The sequence below is a fragment of the Chiloscyllium plagiosum genome, chromosome 10, assembly GCF_004010195.1.
Source record: "Chiloscyllium plagiosum isolate BGI_BamShark_2017 chromosome 10, ASM401019v2, whole genome shotgun sequence".
In the NCBI taxonomy this organism is placed as follows: domain Eukaryota; kingdom Metazoa; phylum Chordata; class Chondrichthyes; order Orectolobiformes; family Hemiscylliidae; genus Chiloscyllium; species Chiloscyllium plagiosum.
Window position 1 is genome coordinate 68,825,074 of NC_057719.1, and position 20,586 is coordinate 68,845,659.

The 20,586-nt window shown below is 40.0% G+C and overlaps 1 protein-coding gene across 7 annotated transcripts in view; it reads left to right on the forward strand.

Annotated features, from left to right (window-relative positions):
• The window catches only part of dph6 (diphthamine biosynthesis 6), a 304,120-nt gene that overhangs the window by 182,206 nt on the left and 101,328 nt on the right, over positions 1–20,586 (forward strand). Inside the window, exon 13 of one of the 7 annotated variants that reach the window (XM_043698020.1) lies at positions 5,176–5,213. The exons of 5 other annotated variants lie outside the window; for them this stretch is intronic. In XM_043698020.1, the coding sequence (XP_043553955.1) occupies positions 5,176–5,213 (38 nt within the window). Of the gene's footprint in view, positions 1–2,848; positions 5,146–5,175; positions 5,214–20,586 lie in introns of those variants that run through there. One more of the 7 variants, XM_043698022.1, reaches the window with a different exon arrangement.

Here is a 20,586-nt window from a genome sequence, read left to right on the forward strand (position 1 = left end):
TAAAAGGAATACTGCACTTGAAAAAAATTATTATTCTTTGAAAATATAATGAGCATAATTGATAAAGGGGATCTATTAAGATGTGGTATATTTGGATTTCCAAAATATATTCCAGTAAGGTGTTACATAAAAGGTTAGTGCTCAAGTTAAAAGCTCAAGGTGTATTATATTAGCATGGAGAGAGAATAATCATTTGAAACAAAAGGATAATTTTCAGATTGGTGCAGTATGACCATTTAGGTTCCAAAGAGAACAATGCTGTGGTCTCAATTGTTTCCAATTGATACTAATGATCTGAATGAAAGAATTTGGTGTTTTGAAGCCAACTTTTTTGACAATACAAAAAATGGAAAGAGGAGGATTACACAAAGAGAGAAACTAGGGAAAAATTGAGGTAATTTATTTTAGTAGAAAGAGGAGTAAAGAAATGATTATTTCAATGCAGAGAGAGATTGCAGGATGATGCTATACAGAGGAATGTGGATATTCTCTCATATTAAACGTAAACAGTTTGTTTGTAGGTCCAGTAGGTAATTAGGATGCAATTAGTCTGCTTGCCTTTATTGCAATTGGGAAGCTACATTGTAGAGAACATTTGGTGGCAATGCTTAGAGTATTGTGCAGAATTCTGGTCTTCTTATTTAAGGAGGGATACAATTATATTGGGAAAAGCTTCTGATTCCAGAGTTGAAAGGATTGACTTATGACAATGGGTTTCATAGATTGAGCCTATACTAATTGGTGTTTGAGAAAATGAGAAGTGATCTTTCATTAAATTTGATTTATTACTGACTCATATACCGAGGTACAGTGGGAAGTGCTGTTTTACGTGCTTTACGGGCAGATTGAATTATACAAGAACATTAGGGTAACAGAACAGAGTGCTGGATACAATGTTACAGCTGCCGAGAGGTGTGGTGAGAGATCCAAATTAACATTAAAGAGGACCATTCAAAAGTGATAATAGTGGGGAAGAAGCTGTTCTTGAATCTGTTCGTACATGCATATAAACTCTCATATCTTTTTTATTGAAACTGAGTAGGTTTGGCAGGGTTGGATTCTAAAACTAGGGACAGTTTTGGAATAATGGATATGCCATTTAAGAGATGGATGAAAGGAATTTATTCTCTCAGGATCACAAGTCTTCAGAATTCTCGACCTTAGGGAGCTCTGGAAGCTGGGTCATTGAATATTCAAGTCTGAGTTAGATAGATTTTACATCTTTGGGATGTGAATATTATGGCAACAGGCAGAACCATGAGATATAACAGCAGAAGTAGATCATTCAGCCCACTGGATCTGCTCCACTTTTCAATGACATAATGGCTGATTTGATTATCCTGAACTTCACTTTCCTGCCTTTTCCCTACAACTTTTTATTCCCTTACTGATTAAAAATCCATGTATCTCAGCCTTGAATATGGCTTAAGGACTCAGCCTTGATAGGCCTTTGCAGTAAAGAATTCCATAATTCACTACTCTTTTCATATATACAGCCCCTTATTCTGAAATTATGCTGTCTGATCCTATACTCTCCCAAGGGCAACACAATCTCTCCACATCTACCCTGTCAAATTCCATAAGAATTTTGTTTCAATAAGATCATATTCTTCTAAATTCCAACAGGTAAATTTCCAACCTCTCCTCATAAGACACTCCCTCCAAGTCTAGTATCAGCCTAGGAAATCATCCCTGAACTGCCTCCAATACCAGTACGTCTTCCCTGAGGTAAGAGGCCTAAAACTGTTCACAGTATTCCAGCTGTGCTCTGACTACTGTCTGGTTTTGTTTCAGCAAAGCCTCCCTACTATTGTACTCCATTCCCTTTGAAATAAAGGCCAACATTCTATTTGCCTTCCCTATCACCTGCTATACTTCAGTGCTAGCTTTTTGTGATTCATGCATGAATCCCTCTGGTCTCTAGCTTTCTGCAGTCAGGAAAGTGGAGTAGAAGTCAATTTAAGACTAATTGTGATCTTATTGAATGGTGGAGCAGGACATAGTCCGACTCCTATTTCTCATCTAGTGACTAGCTGTTTACCACAATGGCTATACATGGTCTGAGACTGAAGGGGATGAGAATGAAGATGTAATTCCTTGCTGCTAGCTGCCATTGTGCTGGCACAAATCTGCACCTCAACTATTTTGAGGAAGGGCTGAGGTCCTTGCCCCCATGTTTTGGATAACTTTTTAATGAATTACAAAACCAATTAAGACCACTGATCAGAGATTAATTGAACAATTTGGGACCCCACAATAGGTAGAAAGTGACAGCTGTCTGGAAATTAAGTATGGGAGAGTCACCAGACTAAGTGAGACAATATCCCTGGAGCATTTTGAGAATGCCCTTCCCTGCCTACTTTGCCACAGTGGAAGTCAAAAATGTCTAGAAGTCTTAAGAAGGAATCTGAAGATCCTCCAAGCTTGAGAATCAAGAGGTATTCCCATTGAAGCACGCAGGATTCCGAAGGAACTTGACAAGATACATACCGAGAGATGAATCTAGAACACGAAGACACAGTCTCCTGTTACAGCAATGATCATTTCAGGCTGGGATAAGGGGAAACTTCTTTATTCCACGTGTTGTGAATCTTAATTTGGAAATTAATTTTGGAAATCCCTGCCTCAGAGAGTTGGAGTATCCATCACTGAGACAGGCAGATATTTGGTGACTCGAGGGATATCATAAGGGAACAGGTTAAAAAAAAATTGTGTCAGGAAGAGGTGAAGATCATATTAAATGGTAGAACAGCGTCAAATGGTTATGCATTTACTCCTGCTTCTATTTCTTATGTTCTTTTTTTAAAATATTTTCTTTGTGCCCCTTATCTCTAACTTCTGGCTGTAGATTCTTTCATGATAAAGGACCTTCCAGCTTTGAGTGCCTGCCTGCTGCCTTAGTGAAGTGGCAAGCGTGACTTGTGGACCATCCATGCAAATTCAGTATCAGAGGACTGCTCCCAACATGGAGTGGAATAAGAACCTTATTTAATTCCCCAACATCATAGTCCTGAACCATAAAAGAAAATCTACTCTGTGTTATACTGTTTGGATGGCCTGTTTTTGTACAAAAGGAGAGATTAGGCTATCATACTTAACTGTTAGACAACCATTGGAGGGGCATAAGGTCCCATCCATTGAGGAGATTTGCACTCTGAAGAAAGGACCTTGACAAGACACATATGGCAAAAGTGGTACTTTGGTAACTTTTTGTATCAGGCATATAATGCAGTAACGTAACAAAGATGATGCTATTGGACATTTAGCAGCTGTTCGATTTACAAATTATCATCATCACTGTATTGGACTGTTGGATACAGAATTAATATGAAAGAATTAGCTTTCAGTGCAATGTATGAATTATTTCCCTTCAGTAATCGCAATGTTACTTCGATGTTATGAACCAACTGGCCAATTGTTAACAGAATGAAGGCACCAAAATGTAAGTGAAACTTTGATAAAAGCTAAAATGTGACCCTAATTTATGACCCTAGTTCATGATTAAGAATTCAAAAGGTAATTTTCAGTGATTGCAAACGGATTTCATCTATATTATTCACTTGCTCCTTCTGATGTAATTTCCCTCCTAGTTGTAATTTTTTTCCCTCCCTTCAGCAACAGGTCAATTGAATGAACATTTGTACTGTGGAAGTCTGGGAGTCTGGAATGAATTGGTAAACTGGTGTCCATCATTTGCTGTAGAAGGTCAGAGCTGAAATTGACCCACCCTTAGCCCCAAATCTTCCAATATGCAGATACTTTACTAGTTCACGATTAGGAGTTAGAATATTGTCTTATTTTTCATCTCCCTCCCCCCTTTTTCCAACTCAATTATCGCACTATGTTGTGCCAGATAAAATCATCCAATTCAATACAACCTCTGAAAATCAAGTCGTCTCCATCTCGAAATTAACAGCATCCGGTGAAGGATTGGGAATTCTGAAATACCAGCATTGCAGAAGTCATTTTCAGCTATCAACATTTTCTACTTAATAATGCTACTTTTGTTCTACATGTATCAAGTCTGTAAATGTAAACCCTTTGATGCAGAATGTTGATGCAGGACATTTCTTGTATTAAAATAAATCGGTAGCAAGGATTTTCAGGTGGAAAATTTTGGACAATTATATCCGAAGTGTTCTTTAATTAATCTCTTATGTGTCTGGAGAAAAGCCATTTTATAAAATACTCTTCAGTACTGGTTAATATAGGCCTCAGATAGCTGTAATCACATGCTTAAAATTGCAACTTGCGCCATCTTAATCGAAATGATACAAAAACAACACTATGGCAGTTACAGCACAAAAATACACGTGAAGTTGTCCTTAGAGCAGCCATATTAGAATAATTCTGTTTTACGTGATGGCATTAGAATGCAGGTATGATGAATGATTTAAATTCCCTATCTGGAATGAATTGAGTGCCATTGATGTACAGTGATGCTGATACATTTCAGGTTATTCAGCAATGTACCTGAATATGGGGCAAAAAATATTCTGAAAAAGATTTAGATAATGTTTTTGAAAAATATCAGTTCCGAGATCATTGCAATGTAGTTCAATAAATGTTTAAAAGTTTCCTATGGGTTTTGTTTTCAATCAAATGCAATAGTGCTGAATAAATAAGATCACCATTATTGTATAAAATCTGTTAACCCTGATGGATGCATGGTGTGATGGGAATCAGGATATAGTGGGACTCAGGGCGAGATGAGATTCGGGATATATTAGAATTTGAAGGTTGATGGGATTCAGGATATAATGGAATTGCTGACAAGTTGGCAAGGCACTCAACCTGATGTTTTACAGCAATTCTTGCCATGTCTTCCTCCAACTAGGCGTTTAGAGGGTAACTGCGGCCCTTCTCTAAAATCAGGTCCTGGATGTAGAAATCCTGACAGGTCACAATCAACAGCACTGCCTCAAAGGTTATGGCAGAGCACCCAACATCCTAAGGTCCAAGGATCCCCAGCACCCACCTATTTAAATCACCTTCCTGCCTCCAGACACACCACCACAGTCACCAGAAGATCCCAACAGGTCATCTTCGTGGTCACCATTATTGATGCCAACCTTCCGTTTTTATGATGTTGGTTTCCCAACTGTCATGATGGGATTTAAATACCTGTCTTCTTATCAAACTTGAAGTTAACGGGATGTTCCTTTTTATAACCAGGTTCTGCAAAAGCTGGATCATTGGATCGAATTTTCCTTGTGAGTATCTCAGTTAAATGTTCTAAACAAGGTTTCTCACCCATATTGAATTGCTTGAGTGTGTACTCCCCTTGTTTGCAGTTCTGCAAACATGTCCTACTTTTGCGTATCTTCTCGAAGTGACCTACATTCTGATAGATGTGGAATACTTTTGTACTGGTTCGGAGCCCTGACAGTGCCGGTCATTTCTCCTTTCATTCCTCCTTCATGTTATTATTAATAATTATTGCTGTAAAACTGTTTTAAGTCTATCAGCTCAATATCACTTGTAATATGCAGCTCATTAAGCTTGTATTCAGCATTCTGTTTTAAGTTTGGTAACTTTAGAGTTTGAAGGACTGTGCAGACCTTTTTTTGTTTTCCAGTCTTTTTGTAAAAAAAGCTTGTAATTCTGAATTAAATTACGATGCAAAGTTTTAAAATATGTAACGGCTATTCTCTAGTGATTCATTGTATTTAAGCTTTCAAATTCTGTTTGTTATATGATATCTCTGTATTGGCTATCCCTTTTGTGTTAGAATATTTCTGCCATTTTTAGCACCGGGAGTGTAGCTTCCTGCCTTTTTCAGGGTTTCTCGTCTTCAGCCAAGATGGAGTTTTCTCATTTCTTCCAAAGCAAAATAGACATTTTCCCAACTTTCTCTGTCTAAAATACCAAGCACTTCCGAGTATACAAATTGTTAAATAACGTTTTCTGGTGATTCTAAATTTCCGTCTATTTAAATCTTTCATTTCTCCTAACTTTTTAAAAAATCCTGCTAGAGTCTCACTGGATTTAACATAAATAAGCTGTTGACCAGCTTCAGCAAATTGTGTAATCTTCCTAATCCTGCAACCCTGGTATAAATTTTTTTGACCCTGTACCTTGCAGCTATGCCTTTGGAACTGAATTTGGGTGGTGTTAATGTTCATTATGAGAGATGAAAACTCTTTTTTGCACTCCCTTGACTTCACTTTCTGGACCTTGTTATATTTTGATACCCTTTTCCCCTAATGATGTCCAACTTTACAACTGGATCCTTCTTCCATTACTTATTTGTGCAGGGACTGTGGGCTTTGCTGACTGGGCCTGCATTTATTGCCCATCTCTAATTGTCCTTTAGAAGATGGTCTAGATTAGAGTGGTGCTGGAAAAGCACAGCACGTCAGGCAGCATCTGAGGAGTAGGAAAAACGATGCTTCAGGCAAAAGCCCTTCATCATGTCTGAAGGCAGGGAGCCCCTCCAGGGTGGAGGGATAAATAGGAAAGCTCCCTGCCTTCAGTTCCAATGAAGGGCTTTTGCCTGAAACGTCGATTTTCCTATTCCTCAGATGCTGCCTGACCTGCCGTGCTTTTCCAGCACCACTCTAATCTGGACTCTAATTTCCAGCATCTGCAGTCCTTACTTTTGCCTTTAGAAAGTGATGTTGAGTTACCTTCATGAGCCATTGTAGTCCTTGTGGTATAATTATACTCAGAATCCTGAGGGAGAGGTGATCCAGGAGATTGACCAAGAGACAGTAAAGGAGCAGGGATATAATTTCTGATCAGGATATTGAATAGCTTGGGAGGTTACTTATAAGCAGTCACGTTTCATGGGCGTGGAAGTTATTATACAAGGAGCTTTGGTGAACTTTTGCAGTGAATCATATAAACGATGTACATTGCATCTCCTGTGCATTGGTGGAGGGAGTAAATGATTGGCATCACATGCACAATCAAGTGTGCTTCGCTGCTGTGGATGTTGTCAAGCTTTTTGAGTGATGTTGGAGCTATGCTCAAATGGGAGGTGGAGTGTATTCCATCACATTCCTGACCTGAGAGTCGTAGAGATGTACAGCACAGAAACAGACCCTTCAATCCAACCTGTCCATGCTGACCAGATATCCTAAGTAAATCTAGTCCCATTTGCCCGCACTTGGCCCATATCCTTCTCAAACCTTCCTATTCATACACCCATCCAGATGCCTTTTAAATGTTGTAATTGTACCAGCCTCCCCTATGTCCTCTGGCAGCTCATTCCGTATGCACACCACTCACTGTGTGAAAAAGCTGCCCCTTCAGCTTTTTCACACAGTGAGTGGTGTGCATACGGAATGAGCTGCCAGAGGACATAGGGGAGAGGGGAAAGATTTAAAAGGGTTAGGTCCCTTTTAAATCTTTCCCCTCTCACCTTTAACCTTTGCCGTCTAGTTCTGGACTCCCCACCCCAGGCAAAGGACCTCGTCTGTTTACATTATCCATGCCTCCCATGATTTTACAAACCTCTATAAGGTCCATCCTCAGCTTCCAATGCTCCAGGGAAAACAGCCCCAGCCTATTCAGCCTCTTCCTATAGCTCAAACCCTCCAACCCTGGCAACATGCTTGTAAATCTTTTCTGAACCCTTTCAAATTTTATAACATCCTTCCAAGAGGAAGGAGACCAGAATTGCACACAGTATTCCAAAAGTAGCCTAACTAATTTCCTGTACAGCCGTAACATGACTGCCTAACTCCTATACTTAACGCACTGAAGAAATAATCCAATAAAGAAAAGTATTCCAAACGCCTCCTTCATTATCCTGTCTACCTGCAACTCCACATTCAAGGAACTATGAACCGGCACTCCAAGCACTCTTTATTCAGCAACACTCCCCAGGATCTTCCCATTAAGTGTATAAGTCCTGTCCTGATTTGCCTTTTCAAAATGCAGCACCTCAAATTTATCCAAATTAAACGCATCTGCCACTCCTCAGCCCATTGGCCCATCTGATCAAGATCCCATTGTGCTGTAAAGTAACCTTCTTTGCTGTCCACTACACCTCCAATTTTGGTGTCATCCGCAAACTTACTAACCAGACCTCCTATATTCACATCAAACCATTTATATAAATGACGAAAAGCAGTGGACTCAGCACTGAACCTTGTGGCACACCACTGGTCACAGGCCTCCAGTCTGAAAAGCAACCCTCCACCACTACCCTCTGTCTCCTACCTTCGAGCCAGTTCTGCATCCAAATAGCTAGTTGTCCCTGTATTCCATGTGATCTAAGCTTGCTAACCAGTCTCCCATGAGATTGCTCCCTATAGAATCTCCTTTGTTACATCTTTTATCTTTTCCTAAGTGCAGTTAGATTTTTTCTCTTCCTCGTACCTACACACTTGCACCTCTTACAAGCTTCTTGATGAAGTTTTAATTTTGCAGTGCTGAGCTTGCCCTGTTACTGCTGCAGTCTCTTTTTGTAATACTGTTTTAATTGCTGACTGAATACCTTGTTAAAATGGTAATGTTTTTAAAGTGGTAAATTCACTTTCCTCCACAAAGTTCCTTGTCTGGTTCTTGTGAAGGTTTCTGCTGGTGTCAAGTATCTTGAGTGTTGTTGGAGCTGCACTCATCCAGTCAGTGAGGGGTATTCCATCACATTCCTGTTTTGTAGATGGCCATTTCACAAAAAAATGGGAGACTTTGGGGAGTTAGGAGGTGAGTTATGTGCTGCAGGATTCCTGGCTTCTGACAATGCTAGTCCAGTTCAGTTTCTGGTCAATGGTAATGTTGACAGTAATCAGTATGTTGACAGTTAGGATTTCTGTGATGGTAATACCATTGAATGACAAGATGTGATGAATTAGATTCACTTTTTTTGGAGACAGTCATTGCTTAGCAATAGTGTGGCACAAATGTTTTCATGCCACCTGTCAGCCTGAGCTTTGATATTCTCCAGGTCTTGTGGCATTTGGGTATTGACAGCTTTAGTGTATGAGGAGTTGTGAACGGTGATGAACACTGTGCAATCATCAGCAAACATCTCCACTTCTGACCTTAAGATGGAGGGAAGATCATTGATGGAATAGTTAAAGATGGTTGGGCCCAGGACACTATCCTGAGGAACTCCTGCAGAGATGTCCTGGAGCTGAGATGACCGGCTTCCATCTTCCTGTTTTCTAGATTTGAATCCAAACAGTGGAAGATTTTCCACAATACTCATTATTTAAAGCATTGTTAGGGCTCCTTGATGCTACTTGGATTAAGATTAATACTGCCTTGATATTGAGGGCTATCATTGTCACCTCACCTCTGGAATTCAGCTCTTTAGTCCATGTTTGAACCAAGGCTATAATCAGGTCAGGAGCTGAGTGACCCAGGCAGAAATCAAACTAAGCATTATGAGCAGATAATTGTTCAGTAAGTGTTACCAGATAGCAGTATTGGTGGCCTTTTCCATCATATTGCTGATGATCAAGAGTAGGCTGATAGGATGCTAATTGTCCAGGTTGGATTGTTCCCACATTGTAAGGTAGATGCCAGTGTTAGAGATGCATTGGACGAGTTTGGCTAGGGGTATATCAAGTTCTAATGCATAAATCTTCAATACTATTGTGAGGCCCCATAGCCTTCACAATATTCAGTGCCTGGAGTCATTTCTTGATATCATGTGGGGTGAATTGGCTGAAGACTGTGATCCTGTGACCCCTGGATGAGGTCAAGATGGATCATCTCAGCACTTCTAACTGAAACTTGGTGCAAATGCTTCACCCTCCTCTTTTGCTCTGGAATGCTTCCTTTGACAGCCCCCCCCCCCCCCCCCCGCCACCAACTATTGTTTAGGATGAGTATATTTGTAGAGCCTCCTCTTCCAGTGAGTTGTTTGATTATCCATCATTCTTCATGATTGGATGTGATAGGAGTGCAAAACTTCGATTTGATCCGTTGATTTAGATTTAGGGTTTAGATGTTTCAAAAGGAATGGTGGGGGGCGCGGTGGAAAAAACGATGCATCCCCCAATAGCAATAGAGACACGGAGGAGCAGATTGAGAGGCAGATTTTCGAAAGTTGCAGACGTAACAGGGTTGTTGCCATGGATGACTTTAACTTTACTAATATTGATTAGAACCTCCTTAGTTCAAATATACAGGAACCTTGATTATCTGAAGGCCACGGGCGGGGACTATTTTGTTCAGTTAATCAAATGCAATAACATAGTTTTGCCATGCATTGGGCCCTTGCGATCTTGTTCGGATAATCTGAAATTCGGATAATCGAATGCCGAATAATTAAGGTTCCTCTGTAGCTTGGATGGAGCAGTTTTTGTCAGGTGTGTCTAAGAAGGATTCCTGACTCAATATGTTGATAGAGTGGAGGTCATTCCCAATATGCTGACTTAGAGTGGAGGCCATATTGCATTTGGTGCTTTCCAACGAACCAAGCCAAGTGTCAGATCTCTCAGTGGGAGTGCATTTCAGTGATAGCGATCAAAACTCCCTGACCGTTACTATAGTCAATGGAGAGAGATAGGAGCAGATGGTATGGGAAAGTATTTATTTGGTGGAGGGGGAATTACAATGCTATTAGGCAGGAGCTGGGACGCCGAAATTAGGAGCAGATGTTCTCATGAAACTGCATGATAGAAATGTGAAATTGTTTAGGGAGCACTTGCCGATAGTGGTAGATAGCTTTGTGCCAGTGAGGCAAGGAAGGAATGGTAAGGTGAAGGAAACTTGGGTGACAAGGGACGTGGAACATCTGGTCAAGAGGAAGTAGCAAACTTACTTAAGGTTGAGGACGCAAGGATAAGACAGGGCTCTAAAGGGTTACAAGGTAGCCAGGAAGGAACTGACGAATGGACTTAGGAGAGGTTGAAAGGAGCATGAAAATGTTTTAGCTGGTAGGATTAAGTAAAACCCTAAGGCATTCCACACCTATGTAAGGAACAAGAGAATGGCCTAAATGAGGGTAGGGCTGATCAGGGAGAGTGAAGGGAACTTATGCCGAGAGTCAGAGGAGGTAGGGGAGGTCTTTGCTTCTGCATCCACTACTGAGAGGGACCTTATTGTTTGTGAGGACAGCATGAAACAGGCTGATATGTTTGAACAGATTGATGTTAAGAAGGAGAATGTCCTGAAAATTTTGAAAACATAAATATAGTAAGAGAAGAGGTTACTATGTCTTTGGCGATGATCTTTGGGTCCTTACTGTCCACTGAAGTAGTGCCAGATGGTGGAAGGTGGCAAATTTTATTCCTTTGCTCAAGACAGGGAATAGGAATAATCCTCGGAATTACTAGACCAGTCAATTTTACATCTGTGGTGGGCAAATTATTGGAAAGGATTCTGAGAGCCAGTATTTACAATTACTTGGAAAAGCATAGTTTGATTAGAGATAGTCAGCATGGCTTTGTGAGGGGCAGGTCATGCCTCACAAGTTTTATTGAATTCTTTGAGGATGTAACAAAACACATTGATGAAAGTAGAGTAGTGGATGTGATGAACATGGATTTTAGCAAGGCGTTTGATAAAGTTCCTCATGGTAGGTTCATTTAGAAGTTAAGGAGGCATGGGATACATGGAAAGTAGCTGTCTGGATACCCACTGGTTGACCCATATAAGACAGAGAGTGGTAGTAGATGGAAAGTATTCAGCCTGGCGCTCGGTGACCAGTGGTGTCCCGCAGGGATCTGTTCTGGGACCTCTGCTGTTTATGATTTTTATAAATGACTTAAATGAGGAAGTGGAAGGGTGAGTTAGTATGTTTGTCGATAACACTAAGGTTGGTGATATGTTTGATAGTGTAAAGGGCTGTTATAGGTTGCAACGGGACATGGACAGGATGCAGAACTGGGCTGATAAGCAGCAGATGGAGTTCAACCTGGAAAAGTGTGAAGTGATTCATTTTGGAAGGTTGAATTTGGATGCAGAATTCTTGGCAGTGTGGAGGAATAGAGGGAACTTGGGGTCCATTTCCATAGATTCCTCAAAGATTTGCAACATGGTGGCTCAGTGGTTAGCACTGCCATCTCACAGTGCCAGGGACCCAGGTTCGATTTCAGCCTCAGGTGACGCTCTGTGTGGAGTTTGCACATTCTCTCCGTGGAGTTTGCACATTCTCTCCGTGTATGTGTGGGTTTCCTCTTGGTGCTCTGGTTTCCTCCCACAATCCAAAAATGTGCAAGTCAGGTGAACTGGCCATGCTAAATTGTCCATAGTGTTAGGTGCATTAGTTGGGGGTAAATATAGGGAAGAGAAATGGATCTGGGTGGGTTGCTGTTCGGTGATCATTGTGGACTTGTTGCGCCAAAGGGCCTGTTTCCATTCTGTAGGGAATCTAATCTAATCTAAAGTTGCCACCCAAGTTAATAGGGTTGCTAAGAAGGCATATGGTGTGTTGGCATTCATTAGTGGGAGTATTGAATTTAAGAGCCACGATGTTATGCTGCAGCTCTAGAGCCCTGATTAGACCACATGTGGAATATTGTGTTCAGTTCTGATCACCTCATTATTGAAAAGATGTGGAAGCTTTAGAGAGGGTACAGAGGAGATTTAACAGGATGCTGCCTGGATTAGAGGTCATGTCTTATGAATCAAGCTTGAGGGAGCTAAGGCTTTTGAAGTTGGAGCGAAGAAGGATGAGAGGTGACTTGGTAGAGGTATACAAGATGATGAGAGGCATAGACACAGTGATTAGTCAGAGACTTTTCCCAAGGGCAGTAATGGGTATCACGAGGGGGCATAATTTTAAGGTGATTGGAGGAAGGTTTAGGGGAGATTTCAGAGGTTGGTCCTTTAGATAGAGATTGATGGGTGCGAGAAATGCATTGCCAGCAGTGATTGTAGAGTCAAATACATTAGGGACTTTTAAACGACGCGTGGATAGGCACATGGATGATCGTAAAATGAAAGATATGTCGGTTAGTTTGATCTTAGAGTAGGATAAAAGATACAACATCAAGGACTGAAGCACCTGTACTGTGCTGTAATGTTCTATGTTCAATGATTGTGGAATCACTTGCCCTGATCTATCACCGCTATTTATGCAATTTACTATGCAAGTAGTCCTATGTTTACTTTCACCAGGTTGGCAGTTCATTTTTAGGTATGCCTGCTGCTACTCCTGGCATATTCTCCAGGATTCTTTTTTAATTCAGGGTGGATCCCCTGGTTTGATGGTAATGATTGACTGTGCCAGACCATAAGGTTACAGATTGTTTTGGAGTATAATTCTGCTGCTGCTGATGGCCTGCAGCGCCTCTTGAATGCCCAGTCTGAAATTGCTTGATCTGTTCAAAATCTATCCCATTTAGAATGGTTATAGTGGTATCACAACTGGGTGAGTATCTTCAATATGATGTCAGGACTTCATCTCTACAAGAACAGTGCACTGGTCACTCCTTCCTGGACTATCATGAACAGATGCATTTGTGGCAGGCAAATTGGTGGCTTTGTTCCTTTACCACTTGTCACTGATCCTTTCGAGCACTATGTCCTTTAGGTCTCGGCCAGCTCAACAATGGTGCTGCTGTCAAGTGCCCCATGCCCAGAGTAAATTCTGCCCCATTGCCATCTTTTGCAATGCCTCCAAGTAGTTATCTTGAGTACTGATTCATCAGCTGAGGGAGAGGACATGTGCAGTAATCAGGAGAAGGTTTCCTTACCCAAGTTTCTTCAGATGCCATGTCAATTCATGAAGTCCACAGTCAATGTTTAAGTAGCCTCTCCGTCCTGATTTTATCTCACAGTGCTGCTACCTCTGCTTGACTGTCCTGTATGACAGGATGCACTTAAAGATGGCAATGGTGTTGTCTCGGACATGGTCTACAGGCTGAACTTCAGTGAGTGTGTCTAATGTCAGGATTTGGCTTGGCTGTTCTGTGAGACTGTTTTGGTGCTAGCCCCTAGATGTTAGCAAGGAGGCAGGGCTTGTTGAGCTGAGTTTGCTGTTACCATTGTCAAGGACAATGCCAGATTGTCCAGACGGTTTCATTTTTTCTTTTGACATTCTTTAGCAGTTTGCTACAACTGAGTGGCTTGCCAGGCCATTTTAAAGAGCAATTAAGAGTCAGCCATATTGCCGTGTGTCTAGCGTCATGTGTAGGCCAGACCAAGTAATTGTGGTGAGTTGTGTGATAGAGCCATGTAGAGTCAAGAGTGTGGTGCTGGAAAAGCACAGCAGGTCAGGCAGCATTGGAGGAGCAGGAAAATCGACGTTTTGGGCAAAAGCCCTTCATCAGGAATTCCCGATGAAGAACTTTTGCCCGAAAAGTCAATTTTTCTGCTCCTCGAATGCTCCCTGACCAGCTGTGCTTTTCCAGCACCACACTCTTGACTCTAACCTCCAGCATCTGCAGTACTCACTTTCGTCTGATAGAGTCATGTAGTCATACAGCATAGAAACAACCCCTTTGGTCCAACTAGTCCATGCTGTCCATAATCTCAAACTAAACAAGTACTGCCTGCCTGCACTTGATCCGTGCCCCTCCAAACATTTCTTTTTTATGTAGTCTAAATATTTTTGAAATGTTGTAACTGTACCCACATCCACCACTTCCTCTGGAAATTAATTCCATACATGAACCACTGTCTGTGCGAATAAAGATTAGCCCTTATGTTTTTTTAAAATTCTTCTCTCATCTTAAAAAATCTTGAAATTCCCCCCGAGGGAAAAGACACCTGCTATTCGCATAATCTATACCCCTCATGGTTTTGTAAACTTCTATAAAGTAGTGCCTTAACCTCCAGTGAGAAAAGTCCTAGCCTATCCAGCCTCTCCTCATAACTCAACCTTCTATTCTCGGCAAAATGCTGGCAAATCTCTTCTGAACCCTCTCCAACTTAATAATATCCTTTTCTTGCCTACAGGATGCTAATGAACAATATGTCTTAAAATATTAAATCACCATTCGATAACTAGAATTTTAAAATTAAATTCAAGTTCCAACTTCTGCTGTGATGGGATTCGAACTCAGGTCCCCAGAATAGTACTTGAATTTCTGGATTACTAGTGCAGAGACAATGTCACTATGTCAATACCTCACCATGTGGGGTGAGGGTAAGGGTTGCTTGAGCTAGCTCACTGCCATGAATATTCCTTTATCTATACTGTGACCAAGCCTATTTAATTATCAGAGAGTCTACCGTAGACCATTAGTGAATCCAAAAAGAAGAGGAGATACCTGCCTTTGTTATCAAATTTTTTTATTTAACAGAATGGTTTAGTAAATGACAGCAATAAATACAACTACATTTATAGACAGGTATCACTGCTAACGGCTCTCAGGAGCTGTACAGAATACATTTGCATCTTATGGAAGCCAGTGTAGGACTTCTTATCTCTGATGTGTGTGACACCATCCGGTTGGATGAGACTATAGCAACTTTAACTTTAACTCTTTTCAAAATACCACTTGTAAAACAAGCCAAAAATACATGGAAGCTGCAGAGCAACCCTTTTAAAATAATCCCTACTGTTGGGAGGCTGCATGCACAGGTTCTTGGCATGAGCAAGCCTCATCCCTGGCCCAAGGGATTACCACATGTATACTGTGCGACCAGATCTTCACCTTCAGCAGCTATCTCAAGTCAAGAAAGTGTGAGCTGGGGCAGGCTTCAGCCTGTTTTTTCCTTATTCACTATTTATATTGATGACACATAAAAGATCTTATCCACTATCAAGAGCACTGTCAAGTCTATTTCATCAATTTGTGATTCTCGTTGTGTGCTAAGGCACTTGGATCAGCTGAAATGGGGACAATTAAAACTCAGCACTCAGTTCAAATGACCCTGCTGAGTTCAAGATTTCCTCCTATTTGAGTCATACCCACCCCTTTTCACGGCAGCAAAAATCGGATTTGTCAGAAAGTGGGATGGGACTTCAGCATCCAGGGCCCTCCTCCAATTTTGAAAGGCTCAGACACAGCTCAAGTGCCCTACCCAAAACAAATGCTTGGAAGTTAACAGTTGTAGCAACTCACTATCTGATTGAAAAATTCATCAACCTTGCTATAACTACTAAGGTCCAATATTAACTTCACCAATAAGCAAAGTTTTTAAATAAATATAGAATAAGTAAATTAGACAGAGGATCCTTTTATCCAATCCATAAAGCTAACTTTATGCTTAGGCTGATTGGAGAAGACCCCCATTTGGCAGCTACAGACAAAATCCAGCCTTCCTTGGGTTACATTTTGTTTCAGTCAAAGCACAGATGTAGTTTCAAAGTAGATGAAAATCTCTGGAGGCAACTCTATCTTCCCTGCCCCCAATCCCCATGGCAATTTTAATATTTGTAAGTTATTATCCTGCTGAGTTTCTTTTTTTGAGGAGTTTCCAGAAGATTTCCTATAAATCTGTATGCAGACTTTGTTTGAGGAGGACATAATAAGCAAATTAGCATTTTGACAGTTTATTTTTAAAAAGTGGAAATGTAGAAATTTTTAGTTTAATGCATTTTAAAACCAATAAATTAATTAAATGTAGTTCTTTTCACAGAGCCAATCCTAATATCAATAGTAGTTTAGGAGAATTCTGCATTTACTGTTATTGCCCTGTGGAAAACAGCACATGTGAAACACATATCTAACACATTAAAAATGTACATTATGTTCTTATTGTTGATTAGTTTATGAGACTAATGCAAATGTAACTTTCTTCCTGTCGGATTTAGAACTGCATTATACAGTTGTGTTGTATTTTTAAGGACAGATCATTGACAGTCAATTAACAAGCTTGATTGGTATGTCATATCATTCTTTTGAACTGTTAATAGTATGTTAATAACATTCTTTCCTTTGTGGTAGCCCATTTGTGGTTTCTTAGTAGCATAGCTTTTTTTTATTCCAACCAACCTAAAATAAATCCTAAATAATAGATTATTAAGCACCTGTCTGATGCAGCTTGGGGAGATTTTTCCTGCATTGGGAGTTCACAGTGAATCCCTTTTGATATTGAAATTAAGGAGTGATAGCCTTTTTATTCAAATCATAACTTCTTTTGATGGTAGCTTGTTAAGAAATATTCAGTGAAAGTCTGACCTTATCTGGTTTCCTGTGGAACAGAACTCTGATGCTGTCTGAAGGTTCATAAATGGAATGCCAATGACAATTTGTTGTTGTCGTTTTGCTGCCTCAGCCCTCAGTTGCGGGTAGTTGATGTACAGCTCTCACTTTACCAAATAACCCTTCCAAGTAAATGATCTTCTGATTGATCTGATGGTTTCAAAGCACTGGGTACTCATTTATGGTTTGCAGTCATAGTAATTTAAGCTTGTACTGTTGCACTGAAAAATGCATCAAAGTTGACAGCCAAACTTGACGGACTGGCACAGTATCATGTGAAACCTGATATGGGAAGCAGGTTTCTTCAACAGCCATTTTTTTCAGAAGTACACAGTACTCTCCAATTGGAATTGAAAGGAACTGCTGCATAGTTGCACATAATAATAAATTTGAACATATTGGAGTTTTGAAAAACAGAGTCTTCAATACTTTAGTGTAAAAAGGCTTGAATGAGGTTTAGCCTGTAATGCTTTTGTGAATTAAAGCTGATGTAATATAGTTTCCGTCATCAGATTGAAAGTATGGTATTAAACTGCAGTAAAATGACAGAGTCTTTCTCTTTGTTTGAAGATTAATTCAGTTCTTGGCATTTCTTGTGCAGATTAGATTTCAATCTATTTTGGAGATCAGTGAAATCTCGTTCTACACCCTGAAATTGTTTTCTTTTGTATAACAGGGATAATCTTTAACTTGCTAAATTAAGTTTTGTATTTTCAAAGTTTATTTCCAAGTTTTTTGCACTGATAATATACTCATGAATCTCGGCTATTGTATAGGTTATTGTTTTCATCTAAGTAAGTTATTTGCATGTTAACTGAGCTGTTACTTTTGTTTTGAAAGTTGATTTAAGGTACCAAAAAACTGCACGAAATAAAGATTCCTGAGAACTGTTTTCCTAACAAAAATTGGTCATCATTCATGTTAAAAGATGTTACCTTTCCTTGAATATTCTGAAACTTCATTAATAACAACTTCACTTGAAGTGAGGGCTTCAGCTTTGTGCATTATAGGTTCTGTTTGAGCTTGAGAGAGAGGGAAAGAGTCCAAATTTGTCACTTTATTTATGTTTCGTCTCAGCAGACAATTGTCACAGCCCATCCTGCCAAAGCATTCAGTAGCACAAGACACCACATGGACTGTAGCAGTTCAAGAAGGTAGCTCAGCACCATCTTCTCAACAGCAGTGAGGAATGCACAGAACTTCATATTCATAAAAGAATAAAAAAAAGTTAAGATCAATATAATGTTGAATTGTAAGCCAGGTTTGAATTAGCAGAGTGCAAATTAGTTGTTAAGTCTGCCTGTCCAAAGTTGGAGCAGCTCATATATTAAAAATACACCATTTAGTATGTAACATAATCGTTGCAAATTGAAGCAAATGCAGACTGATGAATTGCTTGTTGGGTGGATCTGTATGTATGGCTTCTTAGAACCTTCCACCAATATAGGGTAAACACCACCTTGAAGTTCCTAATGCCTTTCTCTAGAGTCAGAATTGGAAGCCAGACAATGTCCAAAAGTGATCTGAGGGTTATATCTAGCTGTGACATTCTTTTTGTTTCAAAAAACGTCTTCAGACTAGTCCAGGTATCTATTGAAATCTGTGATGAATGATTTTTTTCGAAGAAGTTCCTAATTTTAAAAGAACTTAAATTTTATTCCAATGAATTTTCGTTCAATGGGATGTAGCCCCCTTTCCATTCTTAAGTCAATGATTCAGTGCTGATTCATTGTTTCATGGGTGCCTGTCCTCATCAGATCTCTTTGCAATTGGCCATAAACCTCAGTAATCTGCCTTATAACAATGTTGTATTGTGGGAGAACATTACGTGTGCGTCTCTTTATAGCTATTGCTGTCGAAGCTAATTGTAGTGTCCTCTGCCTCCAGCTGATATCAGCCAATTCACCACAGACTTCGGGCTCAAATCTGGGAGCATCTTGTTGTTTGCAATAAATGATCAGTAGGAGTGACTTCTCTCAGCCAAGTCTTGAATTTAGAGTCATAGAATCATACATTTCTCTCTGCGTATAATAAATTTCACTGAAACATATTCATGCAACATTGTTAAAAGTTTTCAAAGTATTTCTGCATCTTATATTTAGTTTATCATGGCCAATGAAAGGTCTGAAAGATATATCAAAGCTGTATGTGCCGATTACGCCATAGTGTGCTTTCATCTTACTTGTGGTTAAAGAGAGTGTGATGGTGTATCCTCAGTTCATGTACACCTCACACTTGTGACTAAATTTATTTAGGTAAATTGGACAGCTTACAGTAAACTACTTGATGGTTAAGATCAATTAATGCATTGACAAATGTTTGCCAACTTACTTTAGTGATAGTTATTTCAGACTATGTAAGGTCCTGAATATGATATTCTAGAGTTCTTTCTTTTCTGTTTGATTTGAATTATCAGTTAATGGGTTAACAGCAATGGTTCAATTTGGAAACACAAAAATGTGGAGCAGCCATATTCTAATCAACTTCACCTGTTGTCCACCACCAACTCATTAACATGCAAAATACATCCATACTAAAAATAATCACCTATGAACTCTCATATCACTCATAATCCTATTCAGTCAATTGCATTTTTTATTTCTGTTCCCTTACATCCTATCTTCAGGCCAAGACTTTTTTTCTGTCCTGGTCAGTTCTATTCCTGTTCCTCCATGGCTCCCATTAACCCTCAGACCTCCCAGTCCAGACTACTGTCTGGCAAACTGAAGCTAGAAACCTGCTTTCTCCTGAGGAACTTGGGATGATTGATGTCAAGGGAGATGAAACATTGGGGAAATTCCATACGACAAACTTCATCCACTGCTTGCAAATAACATCACACAAAAACCCCAAGACGGAAATCCCAGAATCAACGGGTAGTTTCTATTGAACACTAGAACACCAATACATTGTTGCAAAATAACTAACAAAATCATTAGAGATCTGATTAAAGCCTGGTGCTATTCAAGTCCTTGTAAAACAACCTTTATTTTTAAAAACAGTTTCTAAGCAATTTTGAAGCTGTCATCTATTTTTTCCACAAAGAAAATTTGTAAAAAAACGTCAATAGAAATCTGGTGCTATTGCAACTTAAGGAAAAAAACATTTTTATATAAATGGGGTTATTGTGTACAGTTCTGGTCACCGCATTATAAGAAGGATGTGGAAGCTTTGGAAAGGGTACAGAGGAGATTTACTAGGATGTTGCCTGGTATGGAAGGAATGTCTTATGAGGAAAGGCTGAGGGCCTTGAGGCTGTTCTCATTAAGAAAAGGTTGAGAGGTGACTTAATAGAGACATGCAAGATAATCAGAGGGTTAGATAGGGTGGAAAAGGAGAGCCTTTTTCCAAGAATGGGGACGGCAAACATGAGGGGACACAAGTTTAAAATGAGGGGAGATAGGTATAAGACAGATGTCAGAGGTAGTTTCTTTACTCAGAGTAGTAAAGGTATGGAATGCTTTGCCTGCAACGGTCGTAGATTCGCCAAGTTTAAGTGCATTTAAGTCGTCATTGGACAGGCACATGGACATCCATGGAATAGTATAGGTGGGATGGGCTTCAGATTGGTATGACAGGGTGGCGC